Source organism: Podarcis cretensis, assembly GCF_951804945.1.
Source record: "Podarcis cretensis genome assembly, chromosome: 11".
NCBI classification, from domain to species: domain Eukaryota; kingdom Metazoa; phylum Chordata; class Lepidosauria; order Squamata; family Lacertidae; genus Podarcis; species Podarcis cretensis.
Genome location: NC_137180.1, coordinates 13,540,496 through 13,567,226, shown reverse-complemented (window position 1 = coordinate 13,567,226; position 26,731 = coordinate 13,540,496). Strand labels below are relative to the sequence as shown.

General features: G+C 41.9%; 1 protein-coding gene and 2 long non-coding RNA genes across 8 annotated transcripts in view; 2 read left to right on the top strand and 1 right to left on the bottom strand.

Annotated features, from left to right (window-relative positions):
- Positions 1–7,525, bottom strand: part of LOC307226854 — a 39,405-nt gene extending 31,880 nt beyond the window's left edge. For 2 of the 4 annotated variants that reach the window (XR_013843588.1, XR_013843590.1), the window contains exons 1-2: positions 7,393–7,525; positions 3,429–3,703 (exon numbers count right to left, since the gene is read on the bottom strand). This is a non-coding gene — a long non-coding RNA (uncharacterized lncRNA). The remainder of the gene's footprint in view (positions 1–3,428; positions 3,704–7,392) is intronic. The other 2 variants (XR_013843589.1, XR_013843591.1) reach the window with 1 other exon arrangement.
- Positions 7,526–7,622: 97 nt separating this feature from the next.
- AUH (AU RNA binding methylglutaconyl-CoA hydratase) overlaps positions 7,623–26,731 on the top strand; it is a 30,420-nt gene continuing 11,311 nt past the window's right edge. Inside the window, exons 1-6 of one of the 3 annotated variants that reach the window (XR_013843560.1) lie at positions 7,623–7,916; positions 11,303–11,370; positions 11,453–11,540; positions 14,428–14,514; positions 20,585–20,677; positions 22,924–22,980. Coding sequence is in view for 2 of the 3 variants with exons in the window: in XM_079995746.1 (XP_079851872.1) it covers positions 7,640–7,916; positions 11,303–11,370; positions 11,453–11,540; positions 14,428–14,514; positions 20,585–20,677; positions 22,924–22,980 (670 nt within the window). In the remaining variant the exon portion in view is untranslated. The remainder of the gene's footprint in view (positions 7,917–11,302; positions 11,371–11,452; positions 11,541–14,427; positions 14,515–20,584; positions 20,678–22,923; positions 22,981–26,731) is intronic. The other 2 variants (XM_079995746.1, XM_079995747.1) reach the window with 2 other exon arrangements.
- Positions 14,521–17,632, top strand: LOC307226944. Its single transcript, XR_013843724.1, has 2 exons — positions 14,521–15,158; positions 15,189–17,632. It is a non-coding gene; the product is annotated as an uncharacterized lncRNA (long non-coding RNA).

Here is a 26,731-nt window from a genome sequence, read left to right as displayed (position 1 = left end):
GATTATGCTTGTTGTGTTTATTTGATATGACTTCATTCCTTAGGCTGCGGTCCAAACCTCCTTTGCACTGGGCTGAGGGTTTTTTTGGGATTGGCTGGAAGTGTCCCAACACTCAGTAGTGCTGACCTCCATTGGCTTCCAGTGCCCTTGTTGCTCTGCCAGTATGGGACTCCCTGTTCTGTCCACTGAATATGTGAGTGAGCAAAAATCCCACTGTTGGGATCTCTACCAGAGGTAGCACACAGAAAGCCCCCAAACTTCCATGGACTACAGCCCACTTTATCATTTGCATTTGATTAGTGGACTGAAATTCACAAAGGTTTATGCTGTAATAATTTGTTAAATCTTTAGAGCACCTCAAAACCAAGCTTTGTAATTTTTGTTGCAACAGACTAACATGGATAATGCAGGGCTGTAGAAACCTTGCTCATCTTGGCACAGAGGTTTGTAGCGAGAACCAACACCTTATACATGGTGTCTCTCGCCAAATATCTTTGGCACATGCGTTTTAACTGTCAATTGCTATCACATGCCCCAGCATTCTCAATACCTAATTTCACCCGTCTCCCAACCGAATGAACATAAAACTTTTCCACCCTCTTCTGTGGAAGTTATTCCACAGAAGTTAAACCAGACATTCCTCAGCTCTTGTCAATGTTCCCTTTGTAATCATGTTATAAGGTGTTCCTGCCACCTTTTTTATTCTAAGTTCAGGTAGATCCTGGCCCTCTTGTATAGGTCTGGCTTGCCCCCAAACATTCCAAGGGCCTAACAAATCCAAATTCCTCCTCTTCCAATAACCACCTAATCCACAAATTGAGGACACTCAGCTGTGCAGGAGTTCAAATGCTCAGTACCCAATATATTTATAAATTCCTATCTCAACTTAACACAGAGAGTGAGTGGTAAAAAAGGTAAACGGAAGTTGGAATATGACAGATGGATGCCAACAAACCAGGCTCTTTCCTTTGGTAGATGCATGACAGCTATATAATTCACCAGCAAAACATTCCCTGTGACTGTAGCCCTGTGACTTAACAGCTACTCAATGTCTCCTTACCGGGTAATAAATACCCTCTTTCATCAGATGCAGGCAGTTTCAATAATGTTTTAAAATTAATTTTTATGACTTCAGAAAATATTTACAACAAAATGACCCCCCCATACTAGCTTTTAAATGAGTGGGATGAAATAAACCACAGTGAACAATGAAGGAGTTCTGTATATGGAAAACTCTGCTTTCATCCAAATCTTCTGACTCATACTTGAAATGCCAGTGAAACAGGAGGAGTTGCTGGGCATTTTGAAAACTGCAATGTGACACTAAAAACAGCAACATACAGCAGGCTTTTCTAGGGGATTATTCTCTGACAAAGAAATGTATTATTCACAGTGTGTACAGTATTATCAAGAATATTCAGTATACACAAAAATATGTTTTATTAATTGGTTGTATGAATACTTTATATGTTACAGCTTTATATGTTACAGCTCCCACTTACTCGGGAGTAAACTGCATTGAACCCAATAGGACTTACTTCTGAGAAGATGTGCTGTAAATTATATACATTATGCATTAATTTACTTGCATACTGTCATACTGTAACATTATGAGCAATGAATATTTTAAACTGCACATGCTTAGCTGCAATTAAACATTTTCCATAACCAAAGAAAAGTGCAAATAAAGCTGAAGTAGTAGCCAGCCCCATGGAAATTCACAACTTTGTTTCTTACATAGGAAAGGGTGCCATTACACATGTGCACAGTGTCAGTTGCCTTGCTAAAAACATCAATTATCCTCTGCACATCTATGGTCAGGGAAAGTGCTTCTATGAAAGAGGACCCATGTATGATTTCCAGACAAGACTGACTTCATACATGACATAACCTTTTGAATTCATACATTGTTTACACCTACACATCCATTGCCAAAAGAACTAAACCAACACCCAAAAATTTTAAAATGTGAGGAGCATTTGCATCTAGTTTCATGCATTTTTTCTCCCTTCAAAAAACAACAAAAAAACCCCTCTTTTTATCCCAACCACCTTTTTTCTGTCAAGGAACAAAGCAGTCCAACCAACAGAAAAGAAACTATTGTTTCATTGGAGCCGCAACACAGCAAAACACAGAACATTTTTGCAATGCATGTCTCAGTCCTGAAAAGCAATAATCTCTGCTCAGGGGGCGGCGGGGGGGGGGGGGGGACGGGACGGGACAGGAGAGAGGGACTGGGGTGGCAAAGCTCAAGTTTTTTTATTTAGTGTATGCTTGGGGTTTTTCTGTCAGCATCACTTGGGGAAGTTCTCTTTCTACAGTATTTGCTTGTTATGTTTCCTTGGTGGGGAGAGAGGTTGGGGTGGCCTAGGGTGTGGTTGATCATCTTTGGCTGGCTGCAGTGGTATTTGTTTGAGGGGGGTTGTCGGCTTAAGTTAGGCATATTCAATCGAATGCTGTTGGTGGGTTAAGAGCTCTTTCTAGTGTGAATTGGCATTGTTATCTTGGAAGGTGTTCAGTAGGGCCAGTTCTGGGGTGACTTCTCATACCTGTTTAGTTATTTTGCTTATTTCTGGTATGACTGCACACACTCCTTTTCTGATTGGGTCCTCGATTACTTGGTTTGGTGGGATCTGCTGGTTCAGACACAGCATATGTCTGAGAAGGGATCATGGGGAGGAGGTGCGAGGAAAAAACTGTTGTGACATTGATTTCTTTGGCAACTTGGAAGGGCTATGGTGGGATCCAGAAAGAGCAACCTGGAGCCCCACTGACCACTTAACTGCTCTCTTCTCCATCAGCTTGGGAGCTTTTCGGAGATGTTTGCAGGGTATGATAGCATCCTTTGACATTTGAGCATCTTTATCAAGATGCTAACAGATCTGCCTGCCTTTGATCAGTTGTGCTTCAAGGGAAGCTTACTAGTCCTCTGATTCTTTAACATTTTCCAGCCCAGACAGATGTTAACCAAAGGATCTCACAATAGTCATCTCCTTGCAGGAGCAAGGAAGCATAGGAGAATCAGATGTACCACAAGAGCATCTTGGATGGGATGGCTTTCAAAGAGGGTTAGACAATTGCATGGAGACCTATCAAAGGCAATTAGCCGTGATGGCTATGCTCAGCCTCCCCTGCAGGAGGGAACAATGCTTCTGAAAAGCACTTGCTGGAAGCCACACACTCCCCAAATGTGTTTCACAAGGACTCTTTCCTTCCCTCTGCCCCAGTATCTGAGGGTCGTCACGACTTTCCAGGGATTTGCCAGAACAAAGTATATGTTGGGGAAAGGCTCCCTCCCTGCAAAGAAAATGGAGAAAGCAGCAGACATCTGGCCAGCCATGCTAGCATCAGTCTGGCGCATGAGAGTGGGGGACACGGGAAGGAAGCATTCCTATAGTATAGGGCACTCAATTGGCATTTCCACCTACCTGAACTCTGAGCCTTTCCCCCTTGTTCTGGACTGCCTCTATCCTAAGGAAGATGCAAGCTCTGTCTAGAAGCCACTGGTGAGAAGAGTGTTCCTATGATTTCCAAATGTTTCAGAAGCATCTTTTTGTTCCTTTAGCTGCTTGATATCATAGCATGGCAGGGTTGAAAGGGATCCCAAGGATCATCTAATCAAAGCCCTGGCAATGCAAGGATCCTGCCCACAGCCAGCCCTGGTTGGGATCCAAACTCCAGCCTTCTGGTTACCATTGCAATTCTGCATAGTATGGAGAAAGGGGAGAGAGAAATGTGTTGCTTACACTCGCATAACACTGATATGAGATCCACACCATGCAGCCCTTTCAATAACTAAAGCCTAAGGGCAGTCACATGGAGCAAGCTTGTTTTCTCCTGCTCCAGAGGGCCTTAGGACCTGAAACAGTGACTCTCCTTCCTTGGAGGTTTTTAAGAAGTGCTTGGATGGCCATCGGCCATGGGTCATCTAGTTGAGATTCCTTCAATGCAGGGGGTTGGAATAGATGACCCTTGGGGTCCCTTCCAACTCTACAATTCTATGATGCTATGTTCTAAAGAGCATCCAATGCACCTTTAAAGCACATGACTTCCCCCGAAATGATTTGTGCCATTGTGGCTTCCCTCTCATAGACTTACAATCCCAGAACCCCTAACAAACTACAATTCCCAGGATCATTTGGTGGAAGACATCTGGTTTTTAGAAAAGGGATGGAGAACCTGCAGTTTGCTCATCCCATTTCCTAGGAAACAGGAAAGGGAAGCTCAAGTGCTTCTAACAGTATGGTTATAGGGAGTTATGTGTAAAAAATATTGAATGTAATAGGGTTATTAAGCTAACTGTATCAGAATTATTATGAGAATGTTAAGGGGGGGAGGGAGGGCAAAAATAAGAGTGTGGAATTCTGGTGGTGAGTGATGAATGGATGCGGATTTGAAAGTGAGTTTGAATGCGAGGCAGTTGAGAGTCAGTTGAGAGCAGCGGGTTCTGAAGGGTGTGGCTGGGCAACTAACTACAGTGGTGCCTCGCAAGACAAAAAGAATCCGTCCCGCGAGTCTCTTCGTCTAGAGGTTTTTTCGTCTTGCGAAGCAAGCCCATTGACGGCTTAGCGGCTTAGCGCTATTAGCGGTTTAGCGGATAAGCGGCTTAGCGGCTTAGAAAAAGGGGGGGGAAAGGAAAAAAACCCGCAGGAACTCGCAAGACATTTCGTCTTGCGAAGCAAGCCCATAGGAAATTCGTTTTGCGAAGCACCTCCAAAACGGAAAACTCTTTCGTCTAGCAAGTTTTCCGTCTTGCGAGGCATTCGTCTTGTGGGGCACCACTGTATTCAGTTTAGGATCAGTAGTCTAGTCATCATTTTTGTAATAAAGCAGTATATAAGATAAAGAGAATTTGAGGCCATAAGCTAGCTAGGGATGATGGGGAGTTGTAGTCCCAAAACAGGTGAAGAGGAACCACAGTTTGAGAAACCCCGCTGACTTGAACAAACCCAACTGATTAAGCTACCTGATGAAGGCCCCAAAGCCCTCCTTCTTTAGGCCTGAAATTAGGAAGAATATCTTCCAGTTGGGGTGCCAATTTGAATAAAGTATGGGGGACAGGTAAGCCCAGCCCCACACAATCAATCACGTGATGCAGCATGCACACACCATTTGAATGCCCATCAACTTTGGGGGGACCAGCCCCCTGACCTATTTTTTTAATATTCTGTTGGGAGCTGCCCAGAGCAGCTGGAGCAACCCAGTCAGATGGGCAGCATACAAGTAATAACATCATCATCATTATTATTATTATTATTATTATTATTATTATTATTATTGCTGATGGGAGTTTGGCTCCTACGCTCTCAGTTTTGGGGAGGGATGTGGAGTCAGCAGCTATCCCGACAGGAAGAGAGGCTCACCTCCCACATCCCCATTTTATTTATTTTTTCTTAACTGACCACGGAAGGGACTTTTTTTCTGGAAAAGGGGAGTTTGGGCGAGTCATACGAAAACTGCATTGCGTCAGTTGATGTGGGAAAAACAAACAAAACCACGACTGATTAAGCTACCTGAGGAATACCCAAACCCTCCTTCTTTATGCCTGAGATTAGGAAGAATATCTTCCATTCGGGGTGTCAACTTGAATAAAATATGGGGGGGGGGCAGGTAAGCCCAGCCCCAAACAATCAATCCCATGATGCAGTGTGCACACACCGTTTGAATGGCAACGCCCATCAACTTTGGGGGGACTGGCCCCCTGACCTATTTTTTTTAATATTCTGTTGGGAGCCGCACCAGAGTGGCTGGGGCAACCCAGTCATATGGGCAGCATACAAGTAATAAATTATTATTATTATTATTATTATTATTATTATTATTATAGCCGATAGGACCTTAGCTCCTACACTTCCAGTTTTGGGGAAGGATGTGGAGTCAGCATATAAGTAATAAAATTGTTGTTGTTGTTATGACTGGGGTAACACAGTCAGATGGGCAGCATACAAGTAATAAAATTATTATTATTATTATTGCCGATGGGACTTTGGCTCCTACGCTTCCAGTTTTGGGGAAGGATGTGGAGTCAGCATACAAGTACAGTGGTACCTCGGGTTATGTACTTAATTTGTTCCGGAGGTCCGTTCTTAACCTGAAACTGTTCTTAACCTGAGGTACCACTTTAGCTAATGGGGCCTCCTGCTGCCGCCGTGCCGCCAGAGCACAATTTCTGTTCTCATCCTGAAGCAAAGTTCTTAACCCGAGGTACTATTTCTGGGTTAGCGGAGTCTGTAACCTGAAGTGTATGTAACCTGAGGTACCACTGTAATAAAATTATTATTGTTATGATGATGATGACGGCTGGGGCAACCCAGTCAGATGGGCAGCATACAAGTAATAAAATTGTTGTTGTTAGAGCCGATGGGACCTTGGCTCCTATTATTATTATTATTGCTGGAGCAACCCAGTCAGATGGGCAGCATACAAATAATAAAATTATTATTATTGGTGGTGTTATTATTATTGCTGTTGTTACTGGAGCCGATGGGACCTTGGTTCCTACGCTTCCAGTTTGGGGGAAGGATGTGGAGTCAGCATACAAATAATAAAATTATTATTATGATGATGATGATGATGGCTGGGGCAAGCCAGTCAGATGGGCAGCATACAAGTAATAAAATTGTTGTTAGAGCTGATGGGACCTTGGCTCCTATTATTATTATTATTATTATTATTATTATTATTGCTGGAGCAATCCAGTCAGATGGGCGGCATACAAATAATAAAATTATTATTAGTGGTGGTGATGGTGTTATTATTGTTGTTGTTGTTGTTACTGGAGCTGATAGGACCTTGCTTCCTACGCTTCCAGTTTGGGGGAAGGATGTGGAGTCAGCAGCTATCCCGACAAGACCAGAGGCTCACCTTCCGCGGCCCCATTCCCGCCCCACCTCCCTTTAACTGACCATGGAAGGGACTTTTTTTTTTTGGAAAAGGGGAGTTTAGGCGAGTCCTACCAAAACCGTAGGACGCAGGTGGCGCTGTGGGTTAAAGCCTCAGCGCCTAGGACTTGCCGATCGAAAGGTCGGCGGTTCGAATCCCTGCGGCGGGGTGCGCTCCCGCTGCTCGGTCCCAGCGCCTGCCAACCTAGCAGTTCGAAAGCACCTCCGGGTGCAAGTAGATAAATAGGGACCGCTTACCAGCGGGAAGGTAAACGGCGTTTCCGTGTGCGGCTCTGGCTCACCAGAGCAGCGATGTCACGCTGGCCACGTGACCCGGAAGTGTCTCCGGACAGCGCTGGCCCCTGGCCTCTTAAGTGAGATGGGCGCACAACCCCAGAGTCTGTCAAGACTGGCCCGTACGGGCAGGGGTACCTTTACCTTTACCAAAACCGTACCGCGTCGCCTGACGTGGATAAAAACGAACAAACAACCCCGCGACCGATTAAACTACCTGAGGAAGGCCCCCCTGAGACCCTCGCTAACTTAAGGTCGCCGTTTCTTGGCGGGAAGCGCTGAGGAGACGACGGTTAACGGAGCGGCGACGACGGAACGTTCCGACTTCGCGCGCTCGGATGGGGGGGGTGGAGGGAATCACGTGCCGCCGCGAGGAGGCCACGTGGCGAGCGCACTACCAATGGGAAGGCCGGAGAGGCCGCCGCCACCGCCGCTGCCCGGCGCGCGCTTGTAAACAAGGCAACATGGCGGCGACTGTGACGGCGGCGGCGGCGGCGGCGCTCAGCCTCCTGCAGCGTCGCCGAGCGGGTCTGGCCGCGGTGGCGACCGCCGCTTCGTCTTCCTTCTCCTCCTCGCCGTCCGCTTCCTCCTCCTCCTCGTCGTCGTCGTCTTCTTCTTGCTCTCCCTCGCGGCCTCTGAGGAGTTTCGCGGCCTTGCCGCCCTCGAGAGGCTACAGTTCTGAGGCGAAAGCGGGCGGCGAGGAGGAGCTGCGGGTGCGCTACTTGGACGACGAGCACAAAGGTGACTATAACGGGGGTGCGGGGGGGTGAGGGGCTGGATCCTCGTCGGCACGTGTCAAGGAATCCTGACGCCCCGGAAAGGAAGCGTGTATGAACGTAACGGGGAGGCGCTTCTCTTTCCCTCGGGCTCCGTTGAGCTCTGCCCGTTCGCCCGCTGCGGAAATTCCTCCTGACGCGCCAACCGGCTTGTCAAATTAGAGATGATGACGTTGGGCGGCTGGCCCTTTAAATGGGGAGGGGGGGGGACGGGAGCAGCGACGTGCGTGCCGGTTCATCTCCACTGCTCATGCGCAGCTCAATTCCCCCATCTCTCCCCCAAATGAGTTCCAGTGGATGCTGAATTCTGTCGTTGTGTTCGAAGGGGCTTGTTTCATTTCATTTTATTTTCATTTCTTAGTTATCTAGTTCCCACGTACACATAGGCACCAGCCCAGGGCAAGATATAAGTTCAAGATGCTAGTTGCACCTTATTTGGAGTCACTATTAGGTAAAGTTACAGATAGGTAGCCGTGTTGGTCTGCCATAGTCAAAACAAAATAAAAAAATTCCTTCCAGTAGCATCTTAAAGACCAACTAAGTTAGTTCTTGGTATGAGCTTTCGTGTGCATGGTATCTGAAGAAGTGTGCATGCACACATGTTTTGACTATTAGGTAAAGGTAAAGGGACCCCTGACCATTAGGTCCAGTTGTGGCCGACTCTGGGATTGTGGTGCTCGTTTCGCTTTATTAGCCGAGGGAGCCAGCGTACAGTTTCCGGGTCATGTGTTTACCTTCCCGCCGGAGCGGTACCTATTTATCTACTTGCACTTTGACATGCTTTCAAACTGCTAGGTTGGCAGGAGGAGGAACCGAGCAACGGGAGCTCACCCCGTCGCGGGAATTTGAACCGCCAACCTTCTGATCAGCAAGTCGTAGGCTCTGTGGTTTAACCCACAGCGATAGCATTAGATTCTCATTTGGACTGCTGCTAGATCTAGACCAGGCTTCCTCAACCTCGGTCCTCCAGTTCCCATCATCCCTGACCACTGGTCCTGCTAGCTAGGGATCATGGGAGTTGTAGGCCAAAAACATCTGGAGGGCCGAGGTTGAGGGATCCTGATCTAGACCACTGTTTCCCAAACCTGGGTCTTCACCTATTTTGGACTATAACTATCCCTAATTATCAGGACCAGTGGTCAGGGATGATGGGAATTGTAGTCCAAAAAAACAGCTGGAGACCCAGGTTTGGGAAACACTGTTTTAGGCAGTCCTGTCAACCTGGCAGTTCGAAAGCACACGAGTGCAAGTAGATAAATAGGTACTACTGCAGTGGGAAGGTAAATGGCATTTCCGTGTGCTCGGGTTTCCATCACGGTGTCCCATTGTGCCAGAAGGGGTTTAGTCATTCTGGCCACATGACCCGGAAAGCTGTGGACAAACGTCCGTTCCTTTGGCCTGAAAGCGAGATGAGTGCCGCAACCCCATAGTCGCCTTTGACTGGACTTAACCATCCAGGGGTCCTTTACCTTTATCTTTTACCTAATTCTATAGAATACATTAGTTCTGTATTTTGCACATTAAAGCTGTAATATGGCGCACACCTTGGGAGGAAGCAGCTTGAACTCAATGGGATTTAATTCTGAGTAAATATCAGTAGGCTTGTGCTTCAAATTTTCAATTCAATACTGTATTAAAATCTGAAAGCATAATCTGGCCTCTTGTGGGACAACTCGTAATAAAGGGTGAGGAACTGCCATCACTTCTCCAAGCCAATGTGGGATAGATTGTTGAATGAGGATTTGGAAGATTGCATTCAGCTCCCTCCCTGACTGCACTTGAAGTTCACTGGGTGTCTTTGAGCCCATCAGTATCTCCCAGCCTAATCTACCTCGCAGGGTTGTCAAATACACAATTATGTATGCCTGCTTGAGCACCTTGGACAGCTGGAAGGAAATTAAAGTTAGTGAGAATCACAATTTCCTAGTGATGTTCTTTTAACATGCCACAGCCTGATTTCAGTTCCGTTCATATGGCATAATGTACTGTCTTCTGCCACTTCAGTACTTTTATTGCTGCATTGACTGAGGCAGTTGAGGATTCTGAACTCAAGGCATGATTAAACATACCTTTTTACTTTCTTCTTAGAGGCTTGACCATTCCTGATGCATTTTTCTTCTGCTAAAAGTAGGTGGGAGAATTGGAACCAAATTACATAAAGTAGAGGAAAGTTTAAATTCTAATGCAACTTGTGTCCAGAGGTATTAGCTACTGAGAGGAAAACATACATTGTAGGCACAGTATTGGTTGAATAGTTGTTTGATTCAAAAATGTGGGGGAGTTTTGATTCTGCTGTTTGGGACAGTGTTCTTCTGTATTCGTATGGAATAAAAGGACTCAAGTGCACAATGCATATATAGGAGTAAATCTATGTGACCCCATCAAACCCACCACATAAAATGCAGTGATGTAGTTTGTAGACTTTGTCCCTAGGAAAACCCCTAGGGTTAGTGAAATAGTGCCTATTACAATCTTCTGTAACTGGAACTTCACATACTGAAATTTTATATGGATGAATAGTTTTTCTATGCATTTTTAGATTCATAGCCCAGTAGCTTGGCTAATATGTGTTTAATATAACCATAGTTTTTTATCTAGAAAGCCCTAAGAAATGCATGAGAGGAGGGGAGGAAAAGGAAAACTCTAGAATCCTATCTATTAACAGTGTGATCCTAAACATGTTTACTTAGAAGTTCACTGAGTTCAATGAGACTTACTCTCTAGTAAGCGTACTTCAGCTTGCAGTCTAACTGCACTCACCCAACCACTCCTACCCAGGAGCTCTTTCTGTTACTGCCCAAATTTATAATCTCTCCTTAAACTGCCCCTTAAATTTGCCAGATATTACTGTGTCTTAAAAACAGTAATTCTTTTTGGTTAGGCAGGTTACCATATTTGAAATATTTCTGCATTTAAAAATAACATGGACAAAGGTATTGCATATGGTCTGTGCCTGTTGCTTTCTGTTGACTTAACATTATCAACTCTGTTGTTAGTGTACACAGTAGCTTTGTTGTAGTGATAAAGAATTAGTAGTTAACTAATTTTCCAAACATAAACTATTGTTGGTGCTTAAGAAGAGTGTTTTCAAATATTTTAGTGCACTAATTGCAAAAATCATACTCATAGTAGACTCTATAAAATCAATGGGTTTTAGTGCATCTGATTTAATTCAAGCAATTACTAACATAGATCAACTAGAGAGATAATCATGTTTCATGCTAAATAACAGTTATTCACACTAAGTAGGCTGGCTTTTTGTCAGTAGATAACATAGGTACATTTCTTAAAATGTGGGATAAACCTTATGCACACTACTGATTTCAGTTTTTCTTTTCTTCCTGTATATAGGAATTGTAGTACTTGGACTAAACAGAGCACATGCAAAAAATGCACTTAATAAAAACCTTGTAAAAATGGTAAGTGGATGAATACTTTGTCTTCTATGAACGTGAAGTGTTGAAAATAAGTGTTGACAATTTGCACACCTTTTCTCTACAGATGTCAAAAGTTATGGAAGCTTTGAAAAGTGACAAAAAAGTACGGACGGTTATATTCCGAAGTGAAGTTCCTGGGGTGTTTTGTGCTGGTATGCAAATTTAATTTTATTATCCATTTGGAAATACATAATCAAAATCAGTAGAAATGACTGAGACTCCAAAATTTATTTTAGCAAATTCAGCCTTTTGGGGATTTTTATTTATTTATATAACATCTGCTGTACTCCTTAGAGAAATAAAGTGCTATAATTTTCAGTGACACAGAAGGTCTTAGAACTTTTTTTGACGGGGGTGTTTCTAAATGTTAGTGGTATAGTTGAGTATGTTTAGCAGTGTGTTGAGAGCACATATTATTTGGTCTGCAATGATTCTAAGCTAAGTTAATCAGTTTCTCTATTGATTAATACTAAATAAACTACATTTTCAAGTTTGCTCCCATTGAGTATTACTTATGGTCAAAATTCACAGTTATTAAAGCATTGATAAATACAGAAAATTCATCACAGTACCTGACATCAAGCATTCAAGGCCAGAATGCATGCATGCTCTTGAACACCGTCTCTGCTATTTTCAGTTTAGCCAGTTAGAGGAGAGAATTTTCATAGTTGTTTATACTGATAAATCTGTTGCACTTTTCATATGAAAAGTATTGTGAACTGAACACATGATTGCATACTTTTATTACTTTATAAATACCATGTTCATTGTGCCATTATGAAAGTGTGCTGAGAGTCTGTGTTCAGATATGTATTCTGTGTTGCTGCTATGACATTGTATACTAGTAGCTCTTTGAAGCTAGAAGGCTTGGATAAAGCCATGTGTCCAAATGGGTCGTTGATAAATGGCAGTGCCATGGTGGCTGTGTTGTTGGTTCATTTTGCAGAGTGCACTTTGTGTCTAACGAGTGCAGTTTGTGCAAGTGCTCATCTGGGGACATTTGTTATCTACTGGAGGTGAAGGGCATCTGTTTGCTGTGGTGTTGCTGAATAAGTTTGAAAATGGACAGAAAGTCAACACCTCACCAGATCATTTAATAGCTGTAGGGCTATTGGACAAAATCATGTAGCACTGAGGTGGGGAGTAGATAAGTGAATATCAGGTATTAAGACTCCATTAAATTTCATTTTCATCTGATTAAAATCCTTTCATTACATTGGATACCCAGTTTTAGGTCATAGGAGGGGAGCTAATTTGAGCTAATTAATTGAAGGCTAATTAGCCAACACTGAAGTAATGATGATTGGTAAGATAAGAAATGGATTGAGTTTTGTTGCTTTGGATAAGGGCATATGGAGTGGGTTTGCTACGGTACAAATAGCTTATTTTAATTTTAAAAATTGTTTTTAAAAATGTTGCCTGCTGCAAGTTCCTGATGTAGATATGATGTATTATTGAAAAATGATAAAAGCCACTTTTTCTTCAAGTTCTGACACATGCTTTCATTTTATTTTTATTTTTCACTTGTTAAACACGCTTTTTATGTTCTCTTGGCAGAAGAAAAGCATCACTAGATTTTTGCCATCTTTGGTTTTTAATATATGTATTAGCTATTTCAGTACTGTGAGTGGGATGATTATATGAAACATTTGAGTCACACTTAATTATGCGTACACGTGCATTTGGTCTACAAAGCATAATGTTTTTTCCCATTATGCGGACAAGTGGTTTGTTTTTAGACTAGGTAAAAATACTTCAGTAGCTGGTGTTCATTTCAGTGAGCTTTTTTCTAATTGTAAGTACAGAAGCTTGTAACAGCTGTTAGGGAGTGCTCTTCCTGAGGGAAAACTTTAAAAAATGAAATTTGAAACAAAATCTGTTTTGTTGCCTGGATAAATTCTGTAACTTGGACACATATCTCATTTATACTTTAGGATGGCCTTGTTCTTTACCATTTATATTTTAGATTTAAAAAATATGTTGCCCGCAAATGTACCCCTCTCAATATCATAGTGCTTGGAACCCTGTGGTCAGAGGTTGTTTTTCAAGGTAATGTGGTATCTACATGAAGAGTTGCATCCACCTGGTACTAATCTTGGTTTATTTTTTGATGACTCACTCTCCTCTCCATGACACCCTGTGACAGCCCATGACTCACCCTTATAGAAACCAAAAGGAATCTTTTAGTCCAGGGTTGAGATTTTACGGCTTTCCTGATGTTAGACGATGACTCCGGCCATCCTGAGATTTAACATTTTGGCTGAAGAGAGTTGGGAGTTTGATAGCCACTGCAGGGCCAAGATTACCTCCCTCTGTTTTAGCTCATCATACTTCCTCCTGACAGCTGCCTTCACAAAAGGGTTATGGCAATTGCAATAAAAGGGGTGATAGGGCATTACCTTCTCATTGTTGTACTTGCTGAGTCCAGTGTTGTATTGTTTTACATCCCTTGTCATTGTGTTACATGTAGATAGATTTTAGACCTTCTCTAAATGATCAAGAGTGCATCTCTTTTTCTTGATCCAGCATTGACAGCTTTCCCGGTCTCCTTGGTTGCAAACTTCATTGGTTTGATGCTAATGAGGGTTAATGTTAGTTCAGGTGTAACACTGTGTTATGATCACCTCCCAAAAGCGTAGGAAGGAGTGACTTGACTTGTGAGAGTTACGTGATTGGCAGAAGGAGACGTCAAGGTGTTTTCAATATCCTAGCCATGTTTTGGGGATTGGGGTTATTATGCTTGTACCAGGCCTTTGTGTGTCAGATCTTTTCCTTTCTTTTATCTCTCTGTGCCTAATGTATGTTAAGTTCTCAGTAAATTATTTATATAAATATTTTCATGCATAATATGCGCTGTTTTATAAAAAGAGGTGAGTTAGGAGCCCCTGATCTTGTCAGGAGCTAATCATACACATAGGTTTTCCTGCAAATGCTCAAGTTGCTTTTCTGGAAAGTATAAATGATGCCATTTATGGTTTCTTTGAGTTGATACTACTATAAAACCTGAATATGACTGTAACCAGACAATGTCCTTTGCAGGTGCTGACCTTAAAGAAAGAGCCAAAATGCATTCTAGTGAAGTAAGCTCTTTTGTCTCAAAAGCAAGGGCAACTATTAATGAAATGGGTAAGTGAAAATCTCATTGCTCATAGACAACAGTATATTATTAATAGCTTGTTTCGAGTCTGAGGGTTTGAAGGTTTTATGCTATATGAAATGCTCTGTCCAGATATTATGAAATCATAATATGAGAGTTAATGGTTTATGCATAAGGCTTTGAAGTCTTTCTTTTAGGAATAACACAGACTCCAAAAACTCCTTCAAAATGTATACCTTAATAAAACCACCACTAATGTATTATTAAATGCTACCTTTTTTACTTCCTATTTTATGAGTGTACAGTTCTAAAACATTAAGAAATGTATAAAACTTCAATATTTCACCTTCTTGAAATAATAGCAATGGAGAATGCATTACTACTTGGATAAGTTCTAATATTGTCCAGTATTGGGGAAATCATTGCTCCGGAATCTCTTGCACTGTAATAAGGTATTTTTCTGAAATAAGACTTCTAGCTCTTTGGGGTAAGATGCTAAATAGAATGTCCACATTCACAGGTTGTGTTGTTAACATGTGCCCAATCACATGCACATACTTGCATGGATATGTCACCTCCAGAAGTGTTTTTGCTCAGATCTTGCACCCAGAGTTACAGTGTGTAATAGGGAGGTTTCTCTATATGCATGTAGCAGTGAGTACATTCAAAGTGAGTACAAATACAGATGAGAGCCACACACAAGATGGTGCCTGAAACACAGCTTATAAGTTTAGTTAGGCAGAAAAGAAAGAAGGCAGATAAACACAGAGGTGGGAAAAACTACTGTTGTCATATAAGGAGAAAGAAAAGTGCTAAGAATCTGGCAGGAGATGAGGGAGATCTAGATGCTAAGGGGCAAATTTGAAATGTAAATGATTCTGGGTTTGGGCCACAGGGAGGTGTAGGACAGAAGGTTAAGAGAATAAACAAAGGATCCAGTTTATAATGTAATTTGGTACTTCACCTGAAGTAACAGCAATTGAGAATTAGGAGGCACATATGCAAAGTCAGTAGACATTCAGATGAGAGCTATACAGGCAAGTTGTGTCCTGCAAAACTACAGTTTAATTTCTAATTTCTAAATGCTGAAAAGGAGATGTGGCTTGAAAGGGAAACACAAGGCCATGTCTTGCCTTTAGGTTTCTAACTAAACCAGAGAAAATAACAGATACAGAGGACAAACAAGGGTATGAAATAGAGTAGGTAGAAAAGGAAGGCTGACTGAGACAAAGGAATAGAATATAATCTGTGGTACTCTGAGTTTCCCACCAAAAGATAATTAGGTCATAGTAGAAAAGTATAGGCGGGTTCCATTTTTAAAATTGAAGAGAGATCCTGGGACAGCATCCTAGGCTTTCTTTCAGGGTTTCGTGTGCAAACTCTGGATGTAGTCACAAAGCTTTACTAATTCTACTGACTGGCGATTATCTTACTGGAAGAGACAATACTTTCTTGTCAGTATTCTCATTAGGACTATTCTGTGACCATATAAAAGCGTATTCTTATGGTGACTGTGTGTAGATATATTTGCATATTTCTGAAGTTCTTACAGCCCCGTAGGGAACAAAGGTAAATTCACCTCCTGTTTGATAGCTAGTTCACTGTTCACTTCCTCTGTTCTGCTGCATAAGTACTTGCTTTGCAGTTGCTTACAAAGCAAGACTTAAGAGATGAGGTGTTAAGGAGTGTATTTAAAATGACAGCAAACCAGAAAACCTTGGTAACAGTATACATTCTTTTAAACTGCTTTTTAATTGTGTTTTTAAATTATTTTTAAAAAAATAGTTTTTATGTGTTTTGGGGGTTCTTTGGCTGTTTCTGTTTATTTTTGATTATGTATTTTGTGTTTTTATATTGTAATTTTATCTTGTGAACATCCCTGAGAACTGCAGCTATAGGGTGGTATATAAATTTTAATAATAATAATAATAATACTTTATGCCTTAAACTGTACTAAAAAGTATACTAACAAGCTTGGCTTTTTTATTAAGGATTGTTAGTCACTATTACTCTAAATTATACCACTCCTGCTGGAAAAATATTTTCAAATGTTGCAGTAAGATGTTGTCTTTTTACGATGTATTTTCTCCAACAGAGTTGGTTCTTGTCCATGCATCACTTCTCTAGATTGTGTATTTGTTGTTTAATTACTATTAAAAGTAAGCTGTTAGATTTCGTATGTCTTTTAAAAAAAATTGAGTCTGCATCCACTATTCTAATGTTCATAAATGATGGAAGTTACTGGGTGAGTTTGGAAGATCGTGTCTGCTTAATAACTGGAGATAGGAGTGAGGCTTTTGGCTGTAAACTCCTTTGCTTGATAGAGGAGCAAGCAAGCAATAAACTATAGTTTCCTGTTTTGGAACAAACCAGAGTATTAAGTCAACTTCAAACTATCAAACTATCATTTACTATTCTTGATCTGAAGCTGTTAACATTGTTTTGTAATTCAGACAAAATGGAGAACTCCAGAAAACATCTTGGCTTGTTCTACTCACTTGTGTGAAAGGAGAATGGGCTGTGTGTATAGCAAGAAGGCTAATTCATACCTAGGCTTGTTAAGTCAATATATGATTGTCAGAATGCAGCCTTTGATAACTTAAGATCCAACCATTTTCCAACAATCAATATCTTACAATTGTTTGCTGTTTTGTGTTTTCCCTGCATTGCTACTTGATTTTATTTCTTGTCAAAGTACTGGTGTTTTGCTAAACATCACTTTGATATAAAAATAAGCATTTTGTACTGAGCTGGAAACTATAGATCCTGGACACTGAGACTGGGGGAAAACATCAAAGCCTGCTATTTTTGGTATTGCTTTTTACGCTAAAATTAGAGATGCGTTCTTTGCCGCACAGGAACACCAAGACTAATTGTCCACTTTCATTTTCTGCATTGAGATTTCCATTACTGATGCAGGTCTGCACTTAATGTTAAAAGTACTTGGTAAAACAGAACGTTAATAGATCATTCTGTTTACAATATCCAGTGAGGAAACATTGCTTATTTGAACCTCTGGAGAAATAATTCTTCATATCAGTCCTGCAGTTAGTATAAATAAGAAAACAGCAGCCATGATCAACTTTGATGTGGCTTTTAAAGGAAAATTATTGACACCTTAAAATATTAGGGATGTTAAAAATGATGGAGGAGAACTAGGCATTGTAAGTGCTGGGACACAAGACAGCAATTCAAGCGGGCCAAAGCAGCACAGATCAAAATGCTAGAAGCTACCAAGGCAAGTGCTTGGTCTTAGAGAATGGCATTAATGTAGTGGGTTTAATGGAAAACTGGTGAAATTGAGAAAACCTGTGGGACACAGTTATCTCTTGATATAAACTCCATAGGAAGGACAGAGGAGGACATACTGGAGATTACCGTATATACACGAGTATAAGCTGACCCAAATATAAGCCGAGGCACCTAATTTTAGCACAAAAAACTGGGAAAACTTATTGACTCGAGTATAAGCCGGTTCACCACACCACAAACCTGGTGGTGGTGGCAGCAGCAGAGGAAGAACAAGCAGCCCAAAAGGGCTCCTTGTTCCGCCGACAGCAGCAAGGGCAGAGGAGAAGGAAGGAGCAGCCCAAAAGAGCTCCTTTTGGGCCGCTGGTCCCTCCACCGCCGCCGCTGCCTCTGCCGCTCGCAAGAGCGCATCGCCTCTCCCAACTGCGGCTCCTGTGCCTGTCCTTGCGAGAGGCAGCCGGCAGCGGTGGGACTAGGGGCAAGAAAGGGCCGCTTTTGGGCCGCTTGTCCCTTCGCCGCCGTCACCCACCTCAATCGAGTATAAGCCGAGGGGGGCTTTTTCAACATAAAAAATGTGCTGAAAAAGTCGGCTTATACTCGAGTATATACGGTATGTAGCTTTGTGAGTCAGAGAGAGCATTGAGTCCAAGAAGCTAGAAAAGCCAAAAGGGCAGACTCCTCGCAAAATCATACCTAGCCCCAAGAGTAATTTAGTACTAGGAATGTGCTGTTTTGGTGCCTCTGATCAAAATGCTCAGGGAGATCTTGAGATGAAGAATGAATTCAAAGAAGCATCCCAAAAACGAAACATTGTAGTAATGGGTGACTTCAACTACCCTCACATAGACTGGTTAACATTTCTATATACAGTGGTACCTCGGGTCAAGAACTTAATACATTCTTAACCTGAAGTACCACTTTAGCTAATGGGGTCCTCCCACTGCCGCCGCGCCACCACCGCGTGATTTCTGTTCTCATCCTGAAGTAAAGTTCTTAACCCGGGGTACTATTTCTGGGTTAGCAGAGTCTGTAACCTGAAGCGTCTGTAACCCGAGGTACCACTGTACTCTAAATCAGTGTTTCCCAACCTTGTGCCTCCAGCTGTTTTTGGACTACAATTCCCATCATCCCTTGCCACTGGTCTTGCTAGTCAGGGATGATGGGAGTTGTAGTTCAAAAACAGCTGGAGGCACAAGGTTGGGAAACACTGCTCTAAATCAGTGATGGCCAAATTTGGCCCTCCAGCTGTTTTGGGACTACAATTCCCATCATCCCTGACCACTGATCCTGTTAGCTAGGGATGATGGGAGTTGTAGTCCCAAAACAGCTGGAGGGCCAGGTTTGACCACCACTGCTCTAAATGATTGTGCCCAACCAGAGGGCAAAATTTCAGTTTGTGTCAGTTTGAGATTTCAATTTCCTGATTATTTGGATCAGTTTTAACCTCTCCTGCTGATGCACAGGATGTGGTTGAAGGTGTAAAGACAGCTAGCTGTGACTGTAGAAACATTCCTTTGTTAATAGTCTCTCTCTCTCTCTCTCTCTCTCTCTCTCTCTCTGTGTGTGTGTGTGTGTGTGTAACTTAAAAAATAAGGTGAGTAGTATTGGATTGCGAATATACTCCTTTTTGTGAAATATTTCTATCAATGAGGCTTAACACTGTAAAATACTAACAGATTGAAATCTGTCATGGAACATTGGGCTGTTTTCCAGACATGACTTTGATTTACTGCTGCTTCTAATTTAAAATATAATTGCATTTATCTTTTTTAAATAAATGATTATGTATTGTGAGTTTACCGAACAAGCTAAGTTTTGTCGTCTTCCCCACCTAAAGAAGCAAACCCAAGTTTTTGTGGAATTAAATTGCAAAGGAAGTTATTCTTTTCAGCTCAAAGTCGTGGTTTTTCCAGTAACAATATAAAATCAATAGTAGCTGGCTTTACCAACTTCTATTTTTAAGAGACCATTATTAACCAACTGTTTTTGCAAACCTTGGGATTTGGCTATGTAGGCTCTCCTACATTACAAGTAGGCAACTTCTCACTTACATCCTCAGCAGTGTATTAACAGATCCAACAACTGTTTCATAGGAATGCTCAAGGATTTTGTTTGTTCTGGATTTTGAAGTAAGCTGACATGATTTACTCTTCCTGGATATATGGCATATTGGAACACTTTTTCCCTTTGGTTTTTACATCTCTCCGAACTTTACGATACAGTTCTTTTGAAGTTTGAAATCATCCTACCATTCAGTGTTGCATTGCTGTTAGCATTCTGAATGTCTTTGTGGTCAGAGTTTAGATTACAATTGAGATACTGTATAGAAAAAACAGGCTGCATAATTTGCCTACAGAAACATTTTTTCACTGAATCAACTTTGTGTTTAAAAGTACCAAGATGTGTATCATGAAATAATGCAAATTTTGTGCAGTTTTTAAACAAAAGCAGTTTGATGCTGAAATGGGATGTGATGAACTTATGAATGAACATGTGCAAAACTGACACAGACTGGAAACAAACTGATCATCCTTCTGTAGTTGCAGCTGTTGCTTATTATGGTGAAAAGCAGAGTCAACTGAATACTGCACGTTCACTTACCTTGAAGTTTGAAATCATCCTACCATTCAGTGTTTCATTGCTGTTAGCATTCTGAATGTCTTTGTGGTCAGAGTTTAGATTACAATTGAGATACTGTATAGAAAAAACAGGCTGCATAATTTGCCTACAGAAACATTTTTTCACTGAATCAACTTTGTGTTACGAAAAAATTGCCTTGGGGGATGAATGAAGTGCATTATGCAAATAATTCCATATCTTTGTTTTGTTAATTATTGTTTTACCTTTCAGCTAACCTTCCAGTACCAACTATTGCTGCAATAGATGGCATTGCATTAGGTGGTGGCCTAGAATTAGCTTTAGCCTGTGACATAAGAGTGGCAGGTAAGGCTTTCTCTTTTTTTACAGTTAACACTCTTAATATTGTAGGAGGTTTGTTTAATTGTTACCAAGGAGACCTTGTTTTTTCAATACTGAATTAATTTTACGTAATTTTGAACATTAAGATGACACAGTTCTTAAGCTTAGCGTTTTTCTCTCGCTTTAGTAAAGGTTGCACTTTCATGAGGTTCTTACTCTTTGGAGAGCATCTGGAGTAGATAAACTCACTGTGGTTGGTAATTTTTGGCACTGTAGGTAACAAGCTAGTTAGAGGATAAGGGGGCAGGCTTAATGGTGCAACCCTCTTGTATATTCAGTTGGACTAATTCCCATATAAGAGGTTATAGCATTTCAGCATAAGATGCTGGCTGGAAAGCCTTTCCCAGGCAATTGTCTACCTGAATTGCCACATATTACTTAGTTGTGGGGGGAAACCCAATGAGACTGCAGTCCTGTGCATGGAATAAGTTCCATTGAACTACCTGGGGCTTGTTTCTGAGTAGGCATGCACAGGATTAAGTTGAAAGTGTTCTTGGTGTTTCCCTGTAATTCCTGAGAGGAGAAAGAACAATGAAAACAGCACCAACATTGCCAGCTGTTCCTGCTTCACCAGCTAAAAATGGTTCCTTTCTCCATCCCCCTGGCATACCATTTTTGCATCATTAAAATATATATATACTGTACTTTTTTGGCAATGCACATAAAACTGCAAGTGCATATGTTAAATAAGTGTAAGTTGTGAGTTACCTGTATTACGTTTCATTGTTTTGGCTTGTTTTGTTTCCTTTTATAATTAGTTGATTGTAAGTCAATAATGGGACGCACGTCGTGGGACGCAGGTGGCGCTGTGGGTTAAAGCCTCAGCGCCTAGGGCTTGCCGATCGAAAGGTCGGCGGTTCGAATCCCTGCGGCGGGGTGCGCTCCCGCTGCTCGGTCCCAGCGCCTGCCAACCTAGCAGTTCGAAAGCACCTCCGGGTGCAAGTAGATAAATAGGGACCGCTTACCAGCGGGAAGGTAAACGGCATTTCCGTGTGCGGCTCTGGCTCGCCAGAGCAGCGATGTCACGCTGGCCACGTGACCCGGAAGTGTCTCCGGACAGCGCTGGCCCCTGGCCTCTTAAGTGAGATGGGCGCACAACCCCAGAGTCTGTCAAGACTGGCCCGTACGGGCAGGGGTACCTTTACCTTTACCTTTTTAAGTCAATAATTAGAGATACTTGGTTCTTAGACAGTTCTACAAACTGCTCTAAACTTGCAGATTAGGGAAGACTACAAATGTAATCATTATGACGTATCCCTTGACTTTTTAAAATGTAATCACTGATCCTGCCCTTTTTATACTATTCAAGAGTAATAGAATTACCAGAATCACATCTGGATCCCACTCTTCCTCTCAAGGAGCACAGAATAAGTGGGATTGTCCCATTTTATTCACACACTGTTTTATTTATTAAAGAGATTTCTTCCCCTCTGCTTCTCACAACTATAATGTGGAAGTAGATTAGGTTGAGAAGCAATGTGTTGCTCAAGGCTACCTAGTCATCATTACATCTGGGTGGGGATTTAAAGTTAACCTACTTTTAACATGTCACACTGGCTGCCAAAAGATTATGGCAAACACTCTTCTCTTAACAGATCCTGAATAGGATGCAAAATACATAACCATGCTTCTCTCTTATGATGGAGATTATTACTGTCCTGTTAGCTAGTCTTCTGCATCCTGCCCGTGTCATATGTGTTTCACTTGGTTCACTTGTCAAGCAGATCTGCCTTCTAGCTTGCTATACATATTGTTCTCTAGTCCAGACAATCCTGAGTAGTTGTACGTATATATGGGATTGCACTCTTCCTGTGTTATTGTATTGAAGAAGCCTGGACTAATGAACAAAATACATCCTGTCTGTTGGTTCTGCAGCCCCTCCATCTTACACGCAGAAACATCACGGATGTTGAAAAAGAGAAGAAAAAGTGTATTTCACAAGACGGTTCCAACTTGCAAGCATATTTATTCAGCGTGGTGTAATGTATGCATATTAGGAAGTTCCTGCCTATTGATATCAGGTGCCTTCGCTGTAATTTTTTATACATAAAAATATATAAATGCCTCTTTAAATACTTTTTTTTAAAAAAAAAAAGCAGATTCAGTGCATCAACAGCTTATTTCATATAGGCTTCTTTTTTCTAAAGCCCCATGCAAATTTTATAAGAACTAACATTGGTCTGTTTGTTTGTTTGTTTGTTTATTTTAAGCCACTTCTGCAAAAATGGGTCTTGTTGAAACGAAGTTAGCTATCATTCCTGGTGCAGGTATGAAATCTTCTAATAGTAATATAATAAGCTTCGATTGTTACATGTGTCTTTGGTTTTGTTGGTAAATTAAACCTTTTAAAAATTAAAATGTATTTCTTTTAATATCCTCTGAAACACATCAAAACGATCTCTGGGGTGTTTAAGCAAGGTTTTAGAAATCAGCTTACATTTTACATAGAAACTGTTTGGTCGCCTCGTAGGATGACCTATGTTGGGAGAAAGACAAGGAATATGTGTCCCTGTTAATTTTCCTCTGCCTCTCAGCAGCTTTTGATACAACCAGGGTATCTTTCTGGAGCAGGTGGCTGAGTTAGGGCTGGGTGGCACTGCTTTGTGGTGGTCCGGGTCCTACTCAGATGGTCATGCTTAGGAAGTGCTTTTCGGCCCCAGGATAAGTTAAGTTAAGTTTCTATCACACATTTTTTTAACATCCCCGTTGCTTGGATTCGAACCGCCAACCTTCTGATTGGCAAGCCCAAGAGGCTCAGTAGTTTAGACCAGTGTTTCCCAACCTTGGGTCTCCAGCTGTTTTTGGACTACAACTCCCATCATCCATTGCTAGCAAGACCAATGGTCAGGGATGATGGGAATTGTAGTCCAACAGCAGCTGGAGACCCAAGGTTGGGAAACACTGGTTTAGACCACAGCGCTACCTGCTCCCATAAGTTGTTGTAGATGAAAATTCTTTATATTTAAATCAGTATTAGGGGGAAGGAGAACTGGTTTTTGAAGTGAAGAATGGAAATTCACTAGAGAAAGATGATCAGTGGAATCCTGGGCATGTAAGCCCTTATCAGGGTTCTGTGTTTTTCTGATTATTATTCCCTTTGGCTGCACTGGTGCCCATTACTGGTGGCTAATTGTTGCCAATATTAAAGGTGTGGTGCCAGCTGCTTTATAGAATCACTAACTATTGTCATCTTACTATAGTTTGAAGAAGCATTAAGTCAGTTATAATCCTGTTTAGTTTTATTGGCTAAGTGTAAGATAGAGTGTGTGTGTGTGTGTGCACACGGGCTTGCTTTTGTTGTTTGTGTGTGTGTATATATATATATATATATATCCCGTATTTTTCGTCCTATAGGGCGCACCGGCCCATAGGATGCACCTCATTTTTTTGGGGGGGGGGAATGAATAAAAAAAAAATTATTTCCCCCCCAGCCGCGGCTGCCACCCCAAGCCTTGTGCACACCTGCCTGAAGCACGGGGCACCCTCCGGAGGGCTCCGGGTGCTTCGGGTGGCAGGCTGCCGCCCCAAGCCTCGCGCGCCCGGCGGGACCTCCTGCCGGGCGCGCAAGGCTTGCGGACACTCGCCTGAAGCACGGGGAGCCCTCCGGAGGGCTCCGCATGCTTCGGGCGGCAGGCTGCCGCCCCAAGCCTCGCGCGCCCGGCGGGACCTCCTGCCAGGCGCGCAATGCTTGCGGACACTCGCCTGAAGCACGGGGAGCCCTCCGGAGGGCTCCCCGTGTTTCGGGCTGCGGGCTGCCGCCCCAAGCCTTGCGCGCCTGGCAGGACCTCCCGCCAGGCACGCGAGGCTTGCAGACGCTCGCCCGAAGCACGGGGCGCCCTCCGGAGGGCTCCACGTGCTTCGGCGGCAGGCTGCCGCCCCAAGCCTTGCGCGCTTGGCGGGACCTCCCGCGGGCGCGCATCGCTTGCAGACACTCGCCGGGGCTGCAGGCTGCTGCCCCCAAGCCTTGTGAGCCCGCAGGAACTCCCGCCGGGCTTGCAAGGCTTGCGGATAGCTTCTTGAAGCCTGGAGAGCGAGAGGGGTCGGTGCGCACCAATGCCTCTCGCTCTCCAGGCTTCAGCGAAAGCCTGCATTCGCCCCATAGGACGCACACACGTTTCCCCTTCATTTTTGGAGGGGAAAAAGTGCGTCCTATGGGGCGAAAAATATGGTATATATATGTAGAAAAATTTGGAAACCTTTCTCTTCTCCCTACTACAACTGAAGTGTGTGGCATTTTACATTTATCAACCTGACCGATGAAGAGTTTGAGATCTTAATTTTTCATTTTCAGATAATAACAAATATCTGTATTGTCAAATTGAAGTTTGAATATTTCTATGCAAGATCCAACTAATTGTAGATTCTGGCATCAGAATCTGAGATTTAAATAAGGGCATATTTTTGCAATAAAATGTTATTTCTCAGCTTTGCCAGTCTGTTGAATATTTGGTTTTGTTTGAATTTAAAATATTAGGTAATAATTATTTTATGTTTCTTTTTAAATAAATAGCCTCCAGGGAAATTGTTAATAGTGTAGAAAGCAGCTGTTTGAACAGCCACCCTGGTTTCCAAGTAATTAAACTAAGTATGCACATTGTTAATAGAAATAGGTGGATTAGTTCTGCTTCTGTAAATTACAGAGAACTGTGGTTTGTACATCTTTTTTTTTTTTAAGAAGTAGTTAAAATAAGACTTAATTCAAATGAATCTCTTTGTAATTTGCTTGATAAATATTTCTAGAGCTGATGCATCAGAGACACAATATGAATATTGGAGAACAATATTAAAATCCTGGTTTTCAAAGCCTAATCTAATGCATAGTATTTTGATCTGTCACTTGGTATGTGTGAACTAGGGTCAATATATGCTGAAGTTGTAAACCACTTCGTATATATATATTTATAGAAAAGCTGTTCGATATGAGTTGCACTTTGTAAGTGAGAGACTGTTAATCTGTAAATGCCCCTGGCCTTCTGGCAAGAAGGACATCTGGCAGTATATATTTCCTTTTCTAAACTCTTGCTTGCATTGTGGTTAGAGTAGGTAAGATACAGCAGAAGTCTTCATGTACTACTCTTAAACCAAATGTGAAAGAATTTAGCCTCTGTGCATGCTGGAGGATTTGGGAGAAAGGCAAGCTCTTAATGTGCATTTGCTGAGATTTGGGGCGGGGGGGGGGGGGGAGTAGGAAACATAATGATTTGTTCCTATTTATAGTCTTTTCTACCTCCCAAATGAAAGCAAGCCCCAACTCCACCCAAGCCTATGCACATGGCAGTTGATGGCAGGAGGTGGGGCTGATGGGAAGCAATTGGTGGAAACCAGATTTGGAGGCTTGCTGGTAAGTCAAGGTAATATTTGTAACAACCTGATTATGAAGCTTTTGTTACATTAACCCTTACCTCTGAAGAAGGGTTAATTTGTACACATTTGATTGTGTAAAAAGTAAAGTGAAACATTTTACAAACCGCTGTGTGCTTATCTGTATGAAGCTTTTGTTACATTAACCCTTACCTCTGAAGAAGGGTTAATTTGTACACATTTGATTGTGTAAAAAGTAAAGTGAAACATTTTACAAACCGCTGTGTGCTTATCTGTATGCTCATAAATGTCAACTTCTTGAGTAAAGTAAGACCAGCTAGTAGGCCTTGTTTCTGGTTGAATTATATCAGCATCATCTCTTAAATGATATGTTATTCCTTAATGTTTGCAGATCTGTCATTATGGACAGATGCCTGTGTTCATATTATTCACCATGCTACTCCCACAGATGTCTTGAGAACAGTGGACTTAATTATTATTTTTCTAAAACTTTTCCTCAGTTTAATAAAGTAACGCAATTTTTGTGCTTTTTTTAAAAAACGGCTTTAGTTTGACTCCAAAATTGGATTTTTATAGAAAAATATTTTAAACAAGTTATTGCCCCTAAAAGTAAAAATTTGAATCATTGATTTTTGAGGCTGTGTATTGGAATGTGAAAATAGTATAAAATAGCTTTTTCTAAGTGATCAATTAGAA